The 22036-nt window shown below is 27.0% G+C and overlaps 1 protein-coding gene across 4 annotated transcripts in view; it reads left to right on the top strand.

The window, feature by feature from the left end:
- The window catches only part of LOC107071716 (serine/threonine-protein phosphatase 2B catalytic subunit 3), a 303766-nt gene extending 281841 nt beyond the window's left edge, over positions 1–21925 (top strand). For 2 of the 4 annotated variants that reach the window (XM_015330940.2, XM_015330938.2), the window contains 4 exons: positions 5995–6079; positions 6420–6517; positions 8098–8313; positions 8773–21925. In XM_015330940.2, coding sequence (XP_015186426.1) covers positions 5995–6079; positions 6420–6517; positions 8098–8291 — 377 coding nt within the window. In that variant the 3' untranslated portion in view covers positions 8292–8313; positions 8773–21925. The remainder of the gene's footprint in view (positions 1–5994; positions 6080–6419; positions 6518–8097; positions 8314–8772) is intronic. The other 2 variants (XM_015330944.2, XM_015330943.2) reach the window with 2 other exon arrangements.
- Positions 21926–22036: the final 111 nt, after the last annotated feature.

Genomic DNA, 22036 nt, shown 5'->3' with positions numbered 1-22036 from the left:
TTTTTTTTTCTACTTCTACTTCTATGTACTACTTTCTATTTTCTTTGTGTTTGTTTTTCGATATGAGTGTTTCTGCATTTTTCATTGATAAATTCTTATTTTTCATTAATATTAAATTTATTCTTTTTCGTTGATGTCATATATAATTAAGAAATATTTTTTTCTTATTGCGCATGCCTAATATAATAGTATCATTAGATATAGATTAGTTATAGATCATAGAATTAATTTTTGAATATAATTTAAAATTAACCAAGCGAATGTGAATTATCTTTGGGATCAATGTGGATTGTCGATGATATCGTTTCTTTGTATTTTTTTTTTAATTTTCTTTTACGTTTTCCATTTTGTTCGACGACACAAGATTCTTATTCTTGTTTTACACTTTAACAAATAAATATTGTATAATAAAAATATAAAATATATATATAAATCACATCATCACGACAATCCTCGTTTGTCCACGAATAGCGTCACGTTTATGATCGAAAAGAAAACGTGACGCCATTTTGAAACTAATTAAATCTTTGCAGGAAATAATAACGTCGTGCTCTTTATCTTTAACCAACGCACGCTACGAGTTTTTTGTTTCTTTTAATTCGTACATATATATATATATATATATATATATATATATATATATTTGTATTAAATAATGCACATGAGAGATTAATAATTATCCTCCTCCCTCGAGATTATTTTTTTACTTACGATTGTTGAATAAATAAAACCTATTTTTGTTTAGTATTCATTAATAAAACATATTATAATATGTATGTATAATTCTCGATGCATTGACATAGGTCAATGTACGCGAACTTTTTATTTTGTTCTCTTTCTTTATAAGTATAATTTCTTTTTCCTTAGTTTGTACTTTTTCAAAATCTTTCGCACGTGGAAAGTAATCACGAAAGAACGATTTTTTATATACGACGTTCGACAATCCATATCGAAATTGCGAACAACAATTAGATCGAGTTATGTCAAAAAATTTAATAACATAAAAATTACCACGTAATGAAAAAGAAAAGAATTAATTAATTGCGATTTTTATTTAGAGCAAAACATTAATACGATTATTAAAAGTACTCTGATAAATTCATTTTAAAGTTTATTATATTATATTTTTCTTTTTCTTCAATAATATCAATTTTACTATTCATTATTAAATAAAATATTTGAAAATATGTAACAGAAAGAAGAATTAAAAAATATATCAAAAGAAATAGATCTTGAACGAATTAAAATCTTCGAAATAAATGTACATAAAAAATAACTGGAAAATGAATGTTTTTCTTCGAATCACAATATCGATGCGGACTGCCGATCGTCTTATCTTTTTCACACTAATTAATTATGTTCTTTTGCTTTCAGTATTCGCGTTTCGTAACGAAATAAGAAAATCTTTCGACTATTTTCTCTATTACTCTTGTCCTCTTTTTTACTATCTTACCAATCTACTTCTCTCTTTTTCTTTCTCTTTCACACGCTCTTTCTCTCTTTTTCTCTTTTTTTACTCCCTATTATTATCTTTTTATTCTCTCTCTCTTTCAAAAAAGAAGTTATCAAATCGAGAACCCTATGATCTCGCGATAACAATTTTTGTTAAATAATATTTCAACTTTTAAAATGAATTCTCATAAAATTAATGTAATACCGCAGCAAAAATTTTTACGCATTCAACACGTCCCGATCTTCAACCAATTTGGACGTAATCGTGAACAACAACACAGATCGAATAAAACCGAACCTGAAGAGGAATAATCGAAAAAAAACTACGTCAAACTCATTCGCAAGTTCATTGGGTTGACTCGATTACGAATGAGAAAACGAAGACGGAACGTTAATTCGTTCGGAGCACTAAGCTTTTTTTTTTGATCGAATGCCACGTATATGCTAACGCACACGTTTTTTCTTGTCTGTTCTATGTGTTGTTTTCTTTACGTCGACACTCTACAACTACTACTACTACTACTACTACTACTGCTACTACTACTACTACTACTACTACTACTACAACCTACGCCAATTATAACCATCATCACCAACCAATCAACCAACCAACCAACCACCATTCGAAAAACCACCATCGACCGAGCAAAAAACAAATATGTCTCCTATTTCCAATCTAACGGCTACAATTTTCTATCCTTCTTTTCCTAACCCAAATTTAATCTATTATCTATCTCTTTGTCTTTCCCTTATCTATCTTTCTCTCTCTCTATTATTTTTTTTCCATCTCTCTCTTTTTCTCTTTCTCTTTCCATCAATCTTTTATCTTTGGCCTTATTGACGCTGCTCTCACATTGTTGGTTACTTCTGTCCTTTTTCTCACGTCCACGCTCACCATCGGTGAACCAATGGTGTACCAATGGCCACCATGGTGTACATATATCCCGATGGTAACCCGACGGTCCGGTCTGACCCCACCTACCATCGCGTACGGTGAGTCCTTTTCTCTTGAAAGTGCTCGAACACTGTTATTCGTCCGTGGAGGATATATCTTATGTGGACTTGACCGTATTTACGTATTTTTTCCCATTTTTTTTTTTATTTTCCCCCTCCTCCTCCCCTTTCTCCTTTCTCCCATTTCTTCCATTTCTTTCCATTTCTTTCGAACATACAACACTTTTCGTATTTCCTTTTTTACGAGTCGATTTTTACGAATCCGAGATACGAACTGGACGACAAATGGTTTCACATGCGATCCTGTTTGTTTTATTTTTATCTTTTATTTTACGGAATACCAGGTAAACAATATAATTGAAGAATATTTTCTTCTTGATTTTCAATATACTGGATGTTTTCCATCGCTATAATTTTAATTAAAATACAATTAGAAATGTTAATCATTATAGATGACGATAATAATTCAAATTAAATAATATCATTTTTAGTATTAAAATGTACTTGTAAATATTATGAAATTATTCGTAAAAACATCCAGTATGCGATTAGATTTGTTTACACCGACTCTTAAGTATTCCTTTTTTCTTCCTTAATTAATTTTTTTGACACTCTTTTTTTCAATTTTTTTACGGAATTGAATTGCGTTGAGTCACATGATTAAGATAATCTTCCACGTTTCGATAATAGTGTTTACAAATAGGAATAAATCCTAGCATCCAATGGTTATTATTTTTGAAAAGAAGAAAATTGGAAAGAAATTCGATTTTAATTCATGATGAAAAACAAAAAGAAAACGTTTAGAAGAGAAAAGATTAGATTAGATTTTGTTGTCTATTACAAAATCGGAATTACGAAATTGAATAAACATGAAACTTATCTGATTCGCCATTGGGTATAAGATCCTTTCCTATTGGATATGCGAAGCGGTACCACGAGACGAGGCATCGGCGAAGCTAATTAACGTTGCTAATGCATAGGCATCGCAAAACAATTATTCGTTTGTAGAGGATACTTTCAGGAACGTAGTAATACGTAACGTCGCCTGTAGCTGTCATACAAATCAATCGGATACGAAATTATTTGTATCTTTTTTTTCTAATCAATCAAGCGGAACAACAAATTTTTGTATCTTATTTTTCTTCATAGTATAAACAAAGTTTACATATTTTAATGTAATATTTGAAACTAATTTTTGTACGGAATACTAAATCTATCATTTTAAAGTCGATAACGTCTAATATGTATTTTTTGTTACGGGCAAATATTATGAAATTTACTTTATTTTATTTTTATCTCTCAAATATATATGGCGTAATTTTAAATGATACGTAATATTAATAACATCGACATAAGAATGATATATAATGAATCTTTTAATTATTTTTAAAATCTAGATTATAATTTTTACATACAGGCGACGTGCGTATATTTGAAGCTCACAGAGGTCTGACAATTTCATGGAGCATTTTAAACAGAAATTAATAACGCTGGATTAAACGATAAAAAAAAAAATATTATTCTCCAAGAGATTACGTTGGACCTTTGTTTCGAAAACTCGGTGCCGAAACCAGCGATGAATGTTAGTCCGTTAGAATACTTGATTGCTGTGGTGTTTTTAATTAGTATAATGAATATTACGATGGTAAATGAGGAGAAGAAAACATTTTTATCGTAACATTTACATCGTTTTATGAGATCTTTCTTAATCAATCAACAAGTATAGATAAAAATATATATATATAAATATTCACCACCGCAATAAGTATATATATATATATTCCGAGTACGTATGTACATACAGTTTAAGTTGACACATGAGTGTATGTATAGAGAGCAAAGGCCTGATCTGTTGTATGAGTAAGTAGTGAAGTACGTCGTTCTATGTGCCGCATTTCTCTCTTTTTTTATTTCTTCATATATATATACATTTTTTTCCTTTTTTTAAATTTTTTTTTATTCAAACCCCTGTCGCGTGTTTATCATTAAAAATAAAAATTAAGGATTGAGGAAAAAAATTGAAGATTCATTGGACAGATAGAACAAAAAAAAGTAACAAATTAAGGGAATAGTTGACAAAAGAAAAATTCCTTAGAAAAGAAAAAAAAATTAATAAGAACAAAGTAGAAATAGGAATCAGAAAATATTAGCGAAAATATAAAAAAAAAGGAATATATATTATTATTATTATTATAGCCGTTTCGTCTTTCGTCTCGAGTCCGATACTTCGCGATGTAGGTTTAAAATGTAATAGTAATTTTAAGAAAACGACGGAGCGCTAAGAAATTAATAACGACCGATGGAAGTGGTCAAAAAATGAAAGATATCCACTGCCGCATATCTTTAGTGGCCGCACGGTGCGTACGTTTTTGTGCTTATCCAGCATGCGCATGCGTTTATTTATTATTTTTATGCATTCCTTTTTAAGAAGACAAAACTGTTAAGAGCTAATATATATATACATATATACATATATAATTATATAGGATACAAATATGTACATATGCGTCTATGGTATATATATAATAATTATATTTATATGCACAATTTTTGTTCACCTCATATAGCTTCGCTTGATTGCATCATAGAATTGTTATATTAGATTAACGTTCGTAAATTTCTCTCTCATTTCATTTTATAATAAAAATTAACTCTTTTATACATGACCTTTTTATTCTTTAAAATGAAAGGTTATAAAATTGAACAAAAAAAAGAGAAAAAGGAAAAACAAATAATTATTTTATAATACGAATCAAGGAGTTATTCAATTAAAGTAACAATTATTCTTATAATCTTATTCGTTGAAATTTATTAGTAAATTAAATTACAACGAACATTAATATTGTTTTTTTTAAATTTCTACAAACACATGGATTTAAGGGTTAATAAATAATATCGATTTTATTAAAAAAAGATATTAATGAAATAAATTAATTGAGGAAAGTATTGGTATATTTTACGAACGTTACCATTAGAATGTTAAATTAGATTTATTTTATGATACCGTAGAAAGAAACATAATATATATAATATATATATATATTAGATGTAATCTCTTTTTTTACTTAATAGCTGATATGCAAGTTGTTATTTATATATTATATACATATATATATACCCGTTGGACGCAACTAATATATGCACTCGCTCGTCGCGTGCACCGAGTTTTTGGCTTGGACGTTGTTTTTTGCCGTAACTCGACCTTAACGAGAGTGACAAGCTAATGAATTTTTAAACAATAATAATGATATTGTTGAATTACGATTGAACGTAAGGTGAATTAATAATAATCCTACGAATATTTTCGCAAGGAGAAATAATTATCGACGATTATTTCACAAAAGCAAAACAAAAATTTCAACGATAATGTAAAAGTATAATATAATTTTATTTTATTTCGAAATTTTTGGAAAAAAAAAACAAAAATAAAAATCATGAACAAATTGTTTCAAACGTTTCGTGTTTTGTTTTTGTGAGATTGACGATCGTTCGATAAAATATATAATATTATGTAAAAGTTTTACTTTCATATGGAAAAAAAAAGAAGAAAAAAAAACATTTTTAAAACGATACTTGTCAATTTTATAGGTGCAGCAGCAAATCTACGCAAGGAAGTAATAAGAAACAAGATCAGAGCTATCGGCAAGATGGCGCGTGTCTTCTCCGTCCTAAGGTTTGTAATTTTTTGCATATATATATATGTTCGTTGAATTTGTATTAATACGGGCTATAAAACTGTAAGGTAAAAATATAAGGTACCATTTGAAAAAAGTAAAGGTAGTCTTAAAAAACACTAAAAAAAATTTTGTTTAACTTTTTTTATTATAATGTATAGTCAATCAAAAACAGATCAACTTTTTTTCAAAGTATTTTTTTATCCGGTTATCGCAAGTAGTTTAAAAATCGTGTAAAGAGTTGTATGGGACACCATTATTTTGTATATATGTACAAGAAAACAAATAAAATATAGAAATAAAATACGAACGAAATATAAATATTGGTTTCATTCTTAGGGAGGAGAGCGAAAGCGTGCTACAATTAAAGGGTCTCACACCCACTGGAGCCCTACCACTTGGTGCGTTGTCTGGTGGAAAGACATCCTTAAAAAATGGTAAATATTACTTTTTAAAGTAAAAACTTTAGAATCGGAGTGATTTAAAACCGGAAAAAACGAAAGTATGGAACGAAACGGCTACGTCATTAAAAAGAGAAAAAGAGACAAACATATGTCCAATAAATAGAATCGACAAATTCATTTTTTTTTTTAATTATAATTATTATTATTTGTTATTCGTATAAACTTTGAATGTTTTACACATATCGTAAAACGACTAAATTGATTCACTAAATCGATTTTGTTCCGAAAAAAGAATTTTCTTTATTACACAATTAAATTAAATTATATTAAATTATACAAGAAAAAATTAAATTATATTAGAATTCTTAAAAAAAAAAAATACATATTGTGAAAACGAGCCCTTATATTTCTAAACTTTGTCCATTCTAAGCGATAACCATAGACAGCTAAATTGTCTAAATCCATCCAGAATATGTATGTGGGATCATTTACTGGCAATGATCTCAGGATCGAGTCTGGTCAGTTTTGGGTTATTTGCTGTCTATGGATACCGCCTATGTACGCAGGTGGAAGTCGGAATTTCGCAATGTTCGTTCTTCTCTCTCTTAAATATAACAAAACTGCACACACACAAAAATGTGGTAGCACCACTCAATCAAGTGTGCTACCCAATTTTTTCTTGCGTATTTGATAAAAAAAATTCAATAAAACTTTATTTTTAATAGTTATAGTTTTTGTATCGCAGAACTGAAAGTGATATCATTTTCCAGCTTAACCCTTTCAGCAGCAAGCATTTTGAAAAAAAAACGGTCAAAAAAAATCTTTTTTTTTTCATAAGAGCATAGTTTAGAACATTGTTTTGACAAAAAAAATTTTAAAATACAGAAATAATCAATATTTTTATGTTAATTTTGGATTTTGTTCCATGGAAAAAGGTTATATTTTATTAATAAATAAATAATTGTTATAGCTTGTAAATGATAAATATCAATAAAACGATTCTTTTTCTTTGCTTTCACATTCTTATTTTCAATTTTCTATTATATTTGAGTGTAAAAAATCATAGAAATATAAAATAATACGCCGCTTGAGTTAACTCGAGCGTGTTGCTTAAGGGGTTAAACACCACCATTTATTTAATAATTTACATAAATCATTCAATATTTATTCATTAACTTAGATTTGTTTTAGAATCAAAGCTTATAATTAAAAATAAAATTAATTATGCTTTAAAAATCTTTTTCTTATAATCATTAGGAATGGGATTAATACTCATGCATCATTAAATATTATTAATATACTTTTATACATTGATACTTGTTTTCTTATTTTATATTTTAAATAAATATTTTTGTTAATTTGTATTTAATACTATCTCATTTTTATTGTTGTAACAAATACCTTTCAGAAAATCGTAATAAAATGAATAAAAATCAAAAAATACATAAATCTATATTAGATTGTATTTTAGAAATTTGCAAATTATCGCAGAAGCACATTATATATTAATAATAATTTGAAAAATAAAATAAGAATCAAGAAGAAAATTTTAAAATAGAAAACATTGTCAACTTTATTAATCATTTGCTCTATTTTTTTTTTTGCTTTCTTAGCTCTCCAAGGATTTTCACCGAATCACAAAATCACCTCATTCGCCGAAGCAAAGGGGTTAGATGCTATAAACGAAAGAATGCCACCGAGGAAGGACGCCCCGCCGACTCCCGTGAACGAGGAAAAACCGGTGATAAAACCGTCGACTCCTGTAGGAGACAAGCGAGACCAAAGCACACCGCAACCACAATCGTGAGCCACACACACGTCCAATCAAGGTACGATATTCATCTTCTCAGATCTACAACAAAAACTGAAAAGGTCACACTTATGTAACGCATCATCATTCTACTATCTCCTTAACGCGATAATAATTATTTATTTATGAGAAATATAACAATTTATTATTATTTTTTAAAATATTCGTTTCGAATTTAAACCCTCTAAATATCTTCAATTATAATTCTACCTAATAATAATAATAATTTGATAACAAGAGGTAGAACGATAAACAAAAATAATCAATTGTATTTTCATCTTACGATTATTAATTGCTAATAATGATTTGTATTTTGTTATTATTAATATTTAAAAAAAAAATTTACCGTGCCAAATTTAGGATTCGAACATTCAATTGCAATGGTGGGGGCTTTCGATTCGCCAAACTTTAATAACATTATTTTAAATGAAATTTATATGAAAAATAATAATTATTATACTTGAAATTTTGTTTTTAGACGGCGAAGATGGGCCGTAAGTCCCAAATGCTGTCATCGCCGCCTCCGAATAAGATACAAACAAGCATTGTTCGTCTCTCCCACACGACTGTTATCACTGGTGCGCCTTTCATCGAGTACGGAAGTCGTCAAAGACGCGAAGAGGAAAAGGAGAAAAAAAATAAGGGAATGGAGGATTAGGAGAAAGAGAAGGAGGAGGAGGAGGAGATCGAACGAGTTCGAAAAAATGAAAGTGAAAAATAGGAATCGAATTGTTATCATTATCGTTGTATTATTGCCATCGTCGTCGTATGATGAAGAAAGAAAATGTAAAAGAAAAAATACAGAAGAAACATATGAATAAGATGAAAGTTGTAGATAATGAAGAAAAGGAATATGAAAAAGATGAAAAAGAAGAAGAGAACTAGGAGGAGAAGAAGAGGATAAGGAAGGGAATGAATTAAAAAAAGGAAGAAAATGTTTCGAAAATAAAAAGAAGCCTCCCCCCCCCCTTTTTTTTACCTCAAGGATGATAAACGAATATACAATGAACTCTCGCGTCTAATGAAATAAAATGTTCGACTTTATCGCGAAACAAAATGGCGCGTGCACGACGTCTCTTAAATCTCTCCATTTTTTTCTCTTAATTATCGTTGCATCGATGTATAACCTTCATATCTCGCTCTATTTCTCTTTCGCTCTCTTTCTTTCTCTCTCTCTCTCTCTCTCTCTCTCTTTCTTTCTCTTTTTCTCACTATCACTCTTGTTCCCTCTTCTTCATCTTTTTCTTCTTACTCTTCTTCTTCCTGTTCGTTTCTTTCGCATTCTTGCCAGTCATCTAGTAATGTTTAATAAAACATGAAGGCGCGTGTTGTTTCATTATTTATAACTGATGAGCAACTAAAAGGATTAAAAGAAATAGGGAAAAAGAGAAAGAGAAAGAGAAAAAGAGAAAAGGAAGATGGATATCAGTGTCAAGGAGAAAAGAATACACAGGACGCCTTGCACGCGCGCTAAATACTTATATGTACACGAAAAAGTCTAACGAAAAAGAGAAAACAAAAAGATAAGAAAGAAAGAATGATAGAATGAGAGAGAGACGGACAGATATACAGACAGACAGATAGATATACAGACGGTAAACGGACGAGCTATCTCCGCCGAAGTAAAAAAAAATACAAAAGTAAAATAAAATAAAATAAAATAAAATAAAAAGAAGGCAGCTGGCCTGTCGTTAAGGCGGAGCTTCCGGTTTTAGAATTTTACTAGATTCTTAAAAGAGAGCCCGCCCTGGGCTGCTGTGGGTACACATATACACATACATACAAACACAGATATACTTATACACACACGCATACCGCGCGTGAGACCCATGACAGAGAGAGAGGATGGGTTTTACTTAAATCTTAAGAGTCGAAAAAAAAATAAGAATTATATATTATCATCATTATTATTATTATTATTACTACTATTGCTATTATTAATATTACTCTGATTATCGTCGTCGTCGTCGTCGTCGTCGTCGTCGTCGTCGTCATCGTCATCGTCATCATCATCGTCATCGTCATCGTCATCGTCATCGTCATCGTCATCGTCATCGTCATCGTCATCGTCATAATCATTATTACCATCTTCATCATCGTCATCATCAACATCATTCTCGTTGGTGCAAATAATCGCTATCATCCTCCCACCCCTAGCCAACTATTTCATCGGCATTATAGTAATCTTCTTTACCGAGACATTCTGAGATAACGTTTAACAATACGTTTTGATGATCTCAGATGTCCTTCGCGCGTTGGCTCGAAGCAAAAGGGTGAAAAAGCAAGCAAACATTCATTTTATCTTCTGTTTTTCTTTTCTTATTTTCTCTTGCTCTATTAAAAATAAATCATATCTTTCGTTTTCGTAATATGTATTGTTTTTGATAATATGTTTTTCTTTCTTATTTATTTTTATTTCACTTACTAAACCCTTTTTTTAATTGTTCTATTTTAATGGAAATAATTACATTTTTTCGAAATAAAACAATTTTCGCGATAACTAGTCGGATGAATCGTTACAATACCTCGTCGTTTTAATTATTATTACCATCGTCGTCGTTGTTATGATACATACATATGTGCGTTTGTGATATTATTATATCGCGAAATTATTATTACCTCCACTATTTCTCCGTTCCTCAATATATTATATATATATATATGATGATAATAATAATTTTAATAAGAATAAAAACAAAGCTTTTTTTCGCTGTAACTCAGTTTTTTTTTGTATTTATTACTTTTTTCTTTTCCTTGTGTTTTGTTTTTGTTATATTTTCTGTCCAACTTTAATTTTTTTGAGCCACTCACGACGTGTGAATTAACGCTAAACAAAAAAAATATTTTCATCCATCTGAACGTATCCTTAATATAAATATGTGTCGAAATATATACCGATATATAATATATCGAGGATTTTTTTCCATTGAAAAAATTCGCACAATTTCGGTCAGGCTCCAGGCATCCTCGCAAGTGCGAATATTGTTTGGAATATTATACTAATATCTCTATTTAAAATTTCCATACCTCTAAACAAATTTACTAAATTTTCTTTTTCTCTCTTTGTCTTTTTAATTACATATATAAATATATTTACATAAATTTCCTTTCTTCTTTTCCTTCTTTTCAATTTCTATTTGCATTATAATTATCTTTATTATATCATTAATTAAAAATAAAAACCTAAAGTGCAAGTTTGAAACAACGGATTGTCGTGAAAAAAAGTTTAGGAATTTCGTAGAAATTTTAACGTTGAAAAAAGAAATCGTTTATATATATATACATATAATAATGTCTGAGACCTCTACGAGCTATAAATAAATAAATTTATTGATTCATTATATATGTTAAAGAATTTTTATATGTAGCCTTGATAATTTTTATTTCAAATATGATATTGGTCGCCATTCTATGGTTTCAGATATTATATCCAATTAAAAGTAAATTTATTGTGTTTTCTTTGTAAACGTATTAATTTGAATAAGTTGAAAAGAGTAGCATGCAAAAAAGTGCTAAAAAAAACTATATTTATGCCTTGTCTCAAGGATATTTTTATTAACTATAAAATTAAAATCCGAAACATGAAAAATAAATGAAAGATGGCACGTAGAGAACCAAAAATAAAGACAATTTTAAACGAAATTACTCGACTATACAAAAATGTTATCAACAATGTTCTACGAAATTTCTATTCACAAAAACATCATCGTCGTTGCTTCTTCTTCTTCTTCTTCTTCTTCTTCTTCTTCTTCTCCTTCTTCTTCTTCTTCTATTTCTACTTCTACTTCTATTTCTACTTCTACTTCTATTTCTACTTCTATTTCTATTTCTAATATTAATGCTAATTCTACTTCTGTCTACGTGACGTTCATTCAACGCATCCCCTTTTATCTCTCATTAAATTAAGGAAAAAAAAGAAAAGAAAAGAAAAGAAAAGGAAAGGAAAGGAAAGAATAGAAAAAAAGAAAAAAGAAAGAAAAGACGTGGGACGTGAGAAAGCGAGAATAGGGAGAAAAGAAGAAAAAAAAAGTAAATTAAATTACATTACAATAAAATAAATAAATAAATAATAAAAAGAAGAGGAGAGAAAAATGTTACGAACACTTCGAAGATAATCAGAATCGAGAGAGTACAGTTTTAAATAAATTAAAAAATATCAATAAAAGAAAAGCACAGAAGAGAACAACCCGAATTTTTGAAATGAGGATTTATGAAATAATTAAGATACGCTCGACGAAAACTTGAATGAAAAAATATTAATTAATTAAATAAATAAATTAATAAAATAATAAATTAAATAAATAAATAAAAGATAATATTAAATAATTAAATAAATTGATTAAGAATTATAAATTTAATTAATTAATTAATTAATAATGACAAAAACTGAATAATAATCGTAGTAATAATAATCGTCGTCCCACAATCGTATTTTTTGGGGGCTTCATCGTCGTCGTCTACGTCGTCTAAGTTGTCGTCGTCGTCGTCGTCTTTGTCGTCGTCGCTGTTTTTTCTACCTCCTTCTCTTACCTTAGTAATCTCAAGTCGATTCGCTAGGCTTTACGAGCGAGAGCATGCGGCTGCTACCACAAAGAATATACAAAAAAAAAAAATAAGATACATATACGTGTATAAAAGTGTTGAAATAAAAAAAGAAACATAAAGCAAGAAAATGAAGAAGACGGAGAATTAAAAGGGAGAAAAAAAATTGAAAGAAAATTTTCAAGTTAAATGATATTAGGATATTAAATATAATTGTCATATGGCAGGAACCATTTCCAAAAGCCTATTTCAAAAATGGCACTTTGTCAGAATCTAAATATTTATTATTCTATCTGAAACATAATAAAAGTAATGAAAGAATATCATTATTATTACTATTATTATTTTTGTTATTATTATTACTATTATTCTTATTATTATTAAAATTATTATATAAAGTGAATTTTAAATAAAACATATATATCTTCTCTCTACGATGATAAAATATACAGTGAATAATAATAATAATTCTATATCTCTCTTTGCTACGAAGTTGTACTTATTCTTATTATTAATTTACTTGTACAAAAGAATGTGTTAATTAATAATTATATACATATGGTAATGAGATACACCGATATAATATATATAAATATATATTTATCAAATATATATATTTATAAGTGATAAGCGTATACCCGTATATGCTTCCTCATTACATTCACGAGCTCATATATGTACGTGTTACGCATATCACAATATATACAAACGTATATATATACATATATATAATATATATGTATATACATATAAATATAAATATAAATATAAATATAAATATAAATATATATAATTATAATTATAATTATAATTATAAATATAAGTATAAATATATAAATATAAATATAAATATAAATATAAATATAAATATAAATATAAATATAATTATAATTATTACGATGTTAATTATACATAACAAAAGCAACAACAAAATTTTAGCTTCTATCATTATAATTTCAATTAATATTCATATTTTTCTTCTTCTTATATTTCTTTTTCTTCTTCTTCTTCTCCTTATTATTATTATTATTATTATTATTATTATTATTATTATTATTATTATTATTATTATTATTATTATTATTATTTGTATTTTTATTATTATTCTTATTATTATTATTATTGTCATAATAATTATTACTATAAACTCTTGTTATTACGATTGTCATACTAATACATACAAAGTACATAGACTTTAAGGAAATTTTCAAAGCGAATCGACGTATATACATATATACATAAATACATACATACATACATACATACGTGTAAAGCTAATATACATATTTTCTATAGATATACATATATATATGTATATCTTTATTAACGTTATCGAATCCTCTGTAATACACACTTAACTTACTATGTATTATGATTAGCATATTGTTCTTCTGCGATCACGACAAGAACGACATTTTTATGAACGAGGAACGAGATTATAACGAAAACTCGGTTTAATTTTATTCGAGAACTCTATTACTATTATTATAAATAATAATAATAAATAATAATTATATAAATATTAATATTCCTTGCAGACTTGGCGTCACCTAGACAGTCAAACACGCCTTTTGTCAATTCTTCATATACTATTACAGATTATTACACACACACACATATATATATACACATATGTATGTCAATAATGCATATAGTATATATGTATGTATATCAAAATTTCATTACGAACTAAGAAAAAATGAACGAAACAATAAAAACAACTAAAACGAATGAAAATAAAGAAGATATCAAAGAAGAAAATGAAGAAAACGATTGAAAATAGAAAAAAAAACGTTAAAATGCAAGAGAAAGAAAGTAAACAAATTGGAAAAGAGATAAAGTTAGAAGATATGGAAATAAATATTAATTTAAAATAACGTATAGATATATTTTCAAGACCCTTGGAATCCGTAAGAATAATCATTTTTTAAATGAACATGAAGAAATAAAGAGAAAGAAAAAAAGAGAGAGAAAGAAAAGATGATTTGTTATTACATTTAATCGTATAACCTAATAAACAATGTTTAACTGCATTTGTTTCAAAATAAAAAAAAGAGTAAAAACGAGAGAAAATTTGATAATAAGAGGATAATGAAAAAAAAGGAAGAGGGAGAAATAAGTAATGGCGGATGATATTGTCAATGTTAAGTTCATTCATTCAAAATTTTACACTCTTTGCTTATATACAAATATATATAAATATATAAATAATTTATTGTTACTATTATTATTATTGTACGTTATTATTATTATATACATATGAAATAGAGTTAACATAAAAAGCGTGTATATATATATAAAAGTTATTTATTATGAAAGTTGATGTGTAGGAATGGGAGGATGTGGTAATATGACAATGTGTTAAAAAAATGGGACCTCGATAATATTTTATAGTTAAATGTATCCTATATTTGGGATATAAATTAACTCTCAAAGATAAAGATAGAAAAAAAAGAACGAATAAAAAAAGAGAGAAATAAACGAAAGATACATATGAATGATAAATACATAAAAAAGCGAAAAACAAAACGAACTGATAGTGCCGAACTCGAAGCTGAAGATAGTCTATAATTAAAACTATAAATTATCATTATATTTATTTATTATTACTATAATTATTTTTATTATTATTATTATTATTATTATTATTATTATCATTATTACTATTATTATTATCATTATTACTATTATTATTATCAAAATAACTCGTTGAATTATACATTTCTCAGTGTCTATGATAAAAGAAGAAGGAATAAAAATAAATAAAGAAAAAAAGAAAATATAACAATTAATGTATTATTATAATTATAATAATAAAATTATTATTATTATTAACAAAAAAAAATATATAAATATATATAAAAAAGAAGAAGAAGAAGAAGAAAGATTAAACAGAAGAACAAGGACGAAAAAATAAAGAATATGAAAGATTGTGATAGGAAAGAAAGATGAAGAGAAGGATTAAAAAAAAAGATATGGAAAAGGATATTTTTAAGAAGAACGGCAACCTTTATTCATGGTGTTTCATTTCTAAGAAAACCGTCTCTCTTTAATCCCCGACAAAAAAAATTAAAACATACATATTGTAAATATTTATTTATGGGCGAAAAAAATTTAATATCCTATAAAAAGGAAAAAGAAAAGAAAAGAAAAGAAAAAAAAGTATTCAACATAATTACATAAATATATCGTATCGTAAAGAAATTTCTCTCTTATAATTAAATAGGTGAAAAATCATAATCGCTATCACGTTTATAACACGAAGACTTAATCAAATAATAAATCTTCTTTATCGACTTAACATGTTCGGCTCATCGATATTGGATTGGTAACGATTCTCGTGATCTATTGGATTCTTACCAATCCTACGAATTAGTATGAGAGAATGAAGAGAGAGAGAGAGAGGGACAAATTTTGCGAATAAAAATATAATTTGCAAAGAAAATTAAGAAGATTATTTAGAAGGAATGAATTTTTTATTACTCGAATAATCGATAGTAGTAATCAATCATTTTATCGATCAATCCAGTATTGATAAATGTTAACGAGAAGGAGGAAAAGGATCAAATTCAAATTTTGGTAGTTTCAAAAGAACGAATTTATTTTTAGTTAATCCAATTCATTCAAAAATGGCGCTTCCTAAATAACGAAAGAAAAATAGAGACAAAAGTAGAACAAACATCACGTTGTCTTTGAAAATCATACTCTCTGTCTCTCTCGGTAACACATCCGTATTCTTTCGATTCGACAAAAATGTGTAAAAATATAAATATTTAAATAATATCTTCTAATGCAGCAGCAACAACAATAGGAGCGGCAGCAGCAGCAACGATTTCGTTCATTTCGTTTTTTCTTACTCTCTCTTTCTCTTTCTCTTTCTATTTTCTTATTTCTATCTTTTTTACTCCAATTACATCTCGAACTATTTGTACCAGTATCTCTATCACTCTTCTCTCTCTCTCCCTCTCTTTCTCTTTCTCTTTCTCTTTTTCTTTCTCTTTTCTTATTTCTATCTTTTCCATATTTCGTTTTTTATTTTAACTCTTCTCAATTTTTCAATTTTTCGATAAATCTATGTACGAGCACGAAAGTAATAAAGAAGGCTTTGAGAATAAGAATAAAAAAAATAAAATGAATGGATATATATATATAAAGAATGTTAAAAATTATTACGAACAAATTGATCTTCTTAATTGATTTCTCTCTTTGTTCGAAAGTAAAAAATAATTTCTGAAAGAATACGGCCGATGATAAAAGTAAGAAGAAAAGAATGAAAGAAGGAATAATATAAATAAACAATTAATTAGTTAAATAATTAAATAAAGGAAATGTGTGGGAAGGCTATTACGAACCATCCACAATTTCTTAAAAGAAAACCAAAAATGAGGAAAAGAAATTAAAAACAGAAATCCGCACGATCTTCGTCGGCAAAATGAACGTTTACGTGTAGAAATACTGTAACACTTTAAATATTATTATTATTATTATTATTAATATTATTATTTATACATGAATAAATAAAGTAAAAAGTAGGCCGATTTTTTTGTTAAACCAAAGAAAGAAAGAAAAATACTCGTTATCGATATAATTATAAAAACAAAATTGAATAAAGTGAAAGAGAGAGCGAGAAAGAAGAAAAGAAGAGAATAATGGAAGAGATTTTTATTATTTTTCTTTCTCTCTCTGTCTGTCTCTCTCTCTCTCTCTCTCTCTCTCTCTCTCTCTCTCTTTTTATTATATATTTTTTTTTATTTTTATTTTAAATTTCGACAAATATTGTTTTGTAAATTTTGAACACACGCTCATCCGAATAAGAGAGAAAGTTAAAAGATAAATCAACGAAATTGTTCGAGAACATAAAACGAAAGATAGAGAGAGTGTCTCTGTGTGCGTGTGAGAAAGAAAATGAGAGATGAAAAGTATGATCTCTTTATTATTATTCTTCATAAAAAAGCAAAAAATAACCTTTACTTGTTTGATGTTTACCTTAAGTGATCTAAGTACGAGCGACACGCAACACATTGCTTTTTTCTTTTTGCTATTTCTACCTCTTATTGATTATAAATATCAATAAACGAATTTTTATCTAACAAAAAAAAATTAAAAAAAGGAAAATAAAACAAAATATGATACGTCCGACAAAATGTGTTCGTCTCCAAAAAAAATTAATCTCGCACTAATAAATAAAAGTCTATAATTTTTTCTCGATGGTGAGACAACATTTTCGAGACATTTTAAAATAATTGTTCTTGTGTAATCATTCGTTGAAACGAATTAATTCATTAATTAATCAACAAGACGAGTATTTTGCTTAATTATTACTCGTATACTCTCATATTATTACTATTAACTATTAACAGTTATATTATATTTCTCCTTATTAGAGAATATTTTAATCATTGATATATATATATATATTATACAGGATGTTCCAGCTTTTCCTGTAAAAATTTTACCTACATATTTTATAAGTAAAAATAAGTAAAAGGAAATATTATATAAGCATGAACTTTTAAAAGCTTTATTCAAAAATTATAATAAGAATAGGAAATAACAGAAGAGTACTTTCTTATTCAATACCACGTAAAAATATATTGTTGATTTTCATTATAATTACATTTAAAAATATTATCCGTTATTATGCAAGACTGAAGTCTATGGAAAATAGAATCTATTTTTCATTATTAATTTCTTCTACATTTTCCTTAATTTGCAAATAATACGACACCAATTTCAATGATATTGCATTACTTTGTGTTTAATTAATTTTTTCTTTCGATGAAATATTGGAATCCATTACTATTTCGTATTTTTATTATAACTTTTTAATAAGATATTTACAAGAGTATATATTTATATAACATCATTTTATTTGTTTATTTATAAAATGTGGTGTGGTAAAATCTTGTGCAAAAAAAATAACAAACTGAGGTAACCTGTTAACATTAATATATTAATATCTATATATTTGTTAAATATATACGTACGTAACGTTGCTTTTTAACTGATACAACTTTTCCTCAGATTTTGAGACTTTAACAAATGATACCTTTACATCGTTGTATATACGAAAGAATTTTTTTATCTTTAACAAATAAAAGAAAACAAAAGTAAAATAAAATAAAATAAAATACGATCAAGATGATTAGAATAAATGAAGAAAAGGGGGAGAAAGTTGAAATAGAATTTTTTTATCTTCTTTTTTTTCGTAGTAAATTGTTTTGGTCCAACGCGTGAACGCATAGAATTTCTATACATTTATAACATTTTCGAGATTTATTATACCAGTAAAACCCTACGTGTGTTCGTGTTTCGTAATTGTTAGAATTTTTTTATTTATAATATATTTTATAGCGGAGATTCTTCATTGCGCGCGAATCGCGTTAAATGTTAAAATATAAAAAGGTAGTTTAAAAATATGTTTGAAAATATTCAAATCTCGTTCTCGGACGAATAATTCAAATTAAGATTAATCAAATTAAGAAAGTTCACACGAGAATCGTTATTTAATTTTATAACAGTTTTTAAATCTATATAAAAATTAATTTTTCATTAATTTATTGATCAATCTATTCTTTCGACAACAATGATTACACTTTCCAGTGGGTCATCGAAAATGGGTCTTCTCAATTCCCATCAAAGTTTGGGATATCCTGTTCTATGAGAACAGCATTTATAAATTTTGCATATATGCATATACATATACATAATCGTTCAGTATTGGATTTAACGCAAACGAAAAATTATTAGAAAACCAAAAAAAAAAAAAAATAATATATATATATATATATATATATATATATATATATATATATATATATATATATATATATATATATATATATATAAAATAATATTTGTTGTAGATAGAAAAATAAGGAGTATATCGCGTGGCTGCCCTTTTTAAAAATGTCTTCCCTTTTGAACCTTTTTTTCCGAGAGGAAGATTTTAAATATCATTTATAATATACATATATATATATATATATATATATATATATATATATATATTGTGTGTATATTAGTAGAACCCACCTCAGGAGTAATATGAAACACCCGTACATAGTAAATAGTAACGTTTACGTACGAGAGATGAAAGATATAGATTTAAAAAGAACAAGTAAAAAACAAAAGAAAAAATAATAATTAATAATTCTTTTAATGGTGATGATATCTCGCTACACCAATCGAACCAATACATTTTTGTTCTGTAATACCTAATAACAACATATATCAAACACATACGAGATAAAAAAGAAAGGTGGACAAAATATATAAGAAAGGAAGAAACAAAGAATTAAAAATGAAAATAATTTGTAAATCAGCAAAAATGAAATGAATAAAAGCGCGTTCGTTTACGCCACGAGGATCGCACGGAATACAAAAAATTGATTGAAATTGTATGATAAATTATGATTTAAAAAACGTGTCTACGATTAAGCTTAATATTATTATTATTATTATGATTATTATTATTACTATTATTATTATTATTACTACTATGATTGTTAATTATTAATTAATAATTATTATTATTATCATCGTGTCATTATTAACGGGTATGATAAGGGGAAAAAATCGAGAGAAAAAAAAGCAAAATAATAACCCGTAAAAGCCTTTCTCTTTAGAATTATGAGCTACTTTACCTACTAACGAGCATGTTTTTTGAGAAGCGTAATGAGATGACATTAAAATATTGATAAAATAAAAAGTGAATGAATAATAAAGAAAGAATTTCTATATAAAAATTGCATGATCGAGAAGAGGAGCGGGAAGGAGAAGAAAGGAAGAGGAAAATAACGATGACTAATGTTCGACGACTTTCTGTATATTCGATTTTTCCTAGTACACGTATTACACGCATAAATATACACCAACATAAATCTACATACATACCTATCCTTAAAAAATACATACCCTTTCTTAATACATACATCCATACCATTTTCGATGACGTATCTCGCTTTGCGTAAGTAAGAAGTAAAATTACGTACGACACAATAAGTACGGGTTTTTAAATATAAGAATGTGTTTTAAATTAAATAAGGGAAAAGAAATAAGAGGATAAACACGTGTTGGGAGAAAAACTTAAAAAGACAGAAAATGTAGAAAAAGAATAAAAAAAAAAAGAAAAAAAAAGAACGAAGAAGAAGAAGAGAGAAATAATTTAAGAATAGGAGACAAAAATTGTCTATCTCTTTTTTGAATTCTACTCGAAGCTTGAATAATTAAAAAAAAATAAATAAATAAAATAAAGAAGTAAAGAAAAGTAAAAAAAAAAAAAGAACAAAAAAAATATCAAGAGATTAAGTAACTAACTTCACTTGAACTCTCGTGTCTTTTATTCTACAAATTTCTAATTTATCTTTCTCTTTTCCGCGCACACTGTGACTAACAAACACAACACCACAGACAAATAAGTAACACTCACATCAGAGACACACCGTACACAGGTATATACACATGTATACATTACCTACGTATGTACATACATATTTTATGTATATATACATAGAGGCATGCGGAGACGTGTATATACGTAATAGGATATACACGGCACAACTTCCCTCTCTTTTTTCACTGTCTTTATCTTTATCGAGTAATACTTTAAGTCTCCGCTAAATTAAAAAAATAAATCCGTTAAAAAAAATATATATATAATATATATAAAGGTAATTAATGGAAAATGATAACAAAATCATCAATGCCGAGTAAGCAAGAAAGAAACAAAAAAAGATAAAGTAAATAAGTAAATGATAACGTCTTCTTTACTCGAGGGGAAAAAAGAAATATATTTAAAAAAGAGGGATGAGAATATAATATTGTACTGTTTATCTAACGTTTACACACATTTTTTCTCGTACCATTTCGCGACGAACTATAAAAGAAAAAAAAGGGGGAAAAAAATAATGAAAAAAAGAATTAAAAAAAAATAAGTAAATAAATAAATTAATGAAAACACACACAAAAAATAAAGCGAACGTTTAAAAGAAATCATAGCGCTCTCTTGCGCATTTTCTTACGAAGAATTAAGATATAGGCAGGATGCAATAAGTATGCGAATAAAGTGTCTCGATGAGAAAAAGGGAGCAGTTTTTTTTCTTATTCATGAATTATCCGTTGGTTTAATTGCGTATTCACAAATTGACAACATTGTCCGATATTCTCTTTTCCTCTCCTTTAAAAATTATATATATATA

Source organism: Polistes dominula, unplaced genomic scaffold, assembly GCF_049000335.1.
Source record: "Polistes dominula isolate Pdom_NZ unplaced genomic scaffold, Pdom_raw_medaka contig_22, whole genome shotgun sequence".
NCBI classification, from domain to species: Eukaryota; Metazoa; Arthropoda; class Insecta; order Hymenoptera; family Vespidae; genus Polistes; species Polistes dominula.
This window is presented reverse-complemented; position numbering and strand designations above follow the sequence as displayed.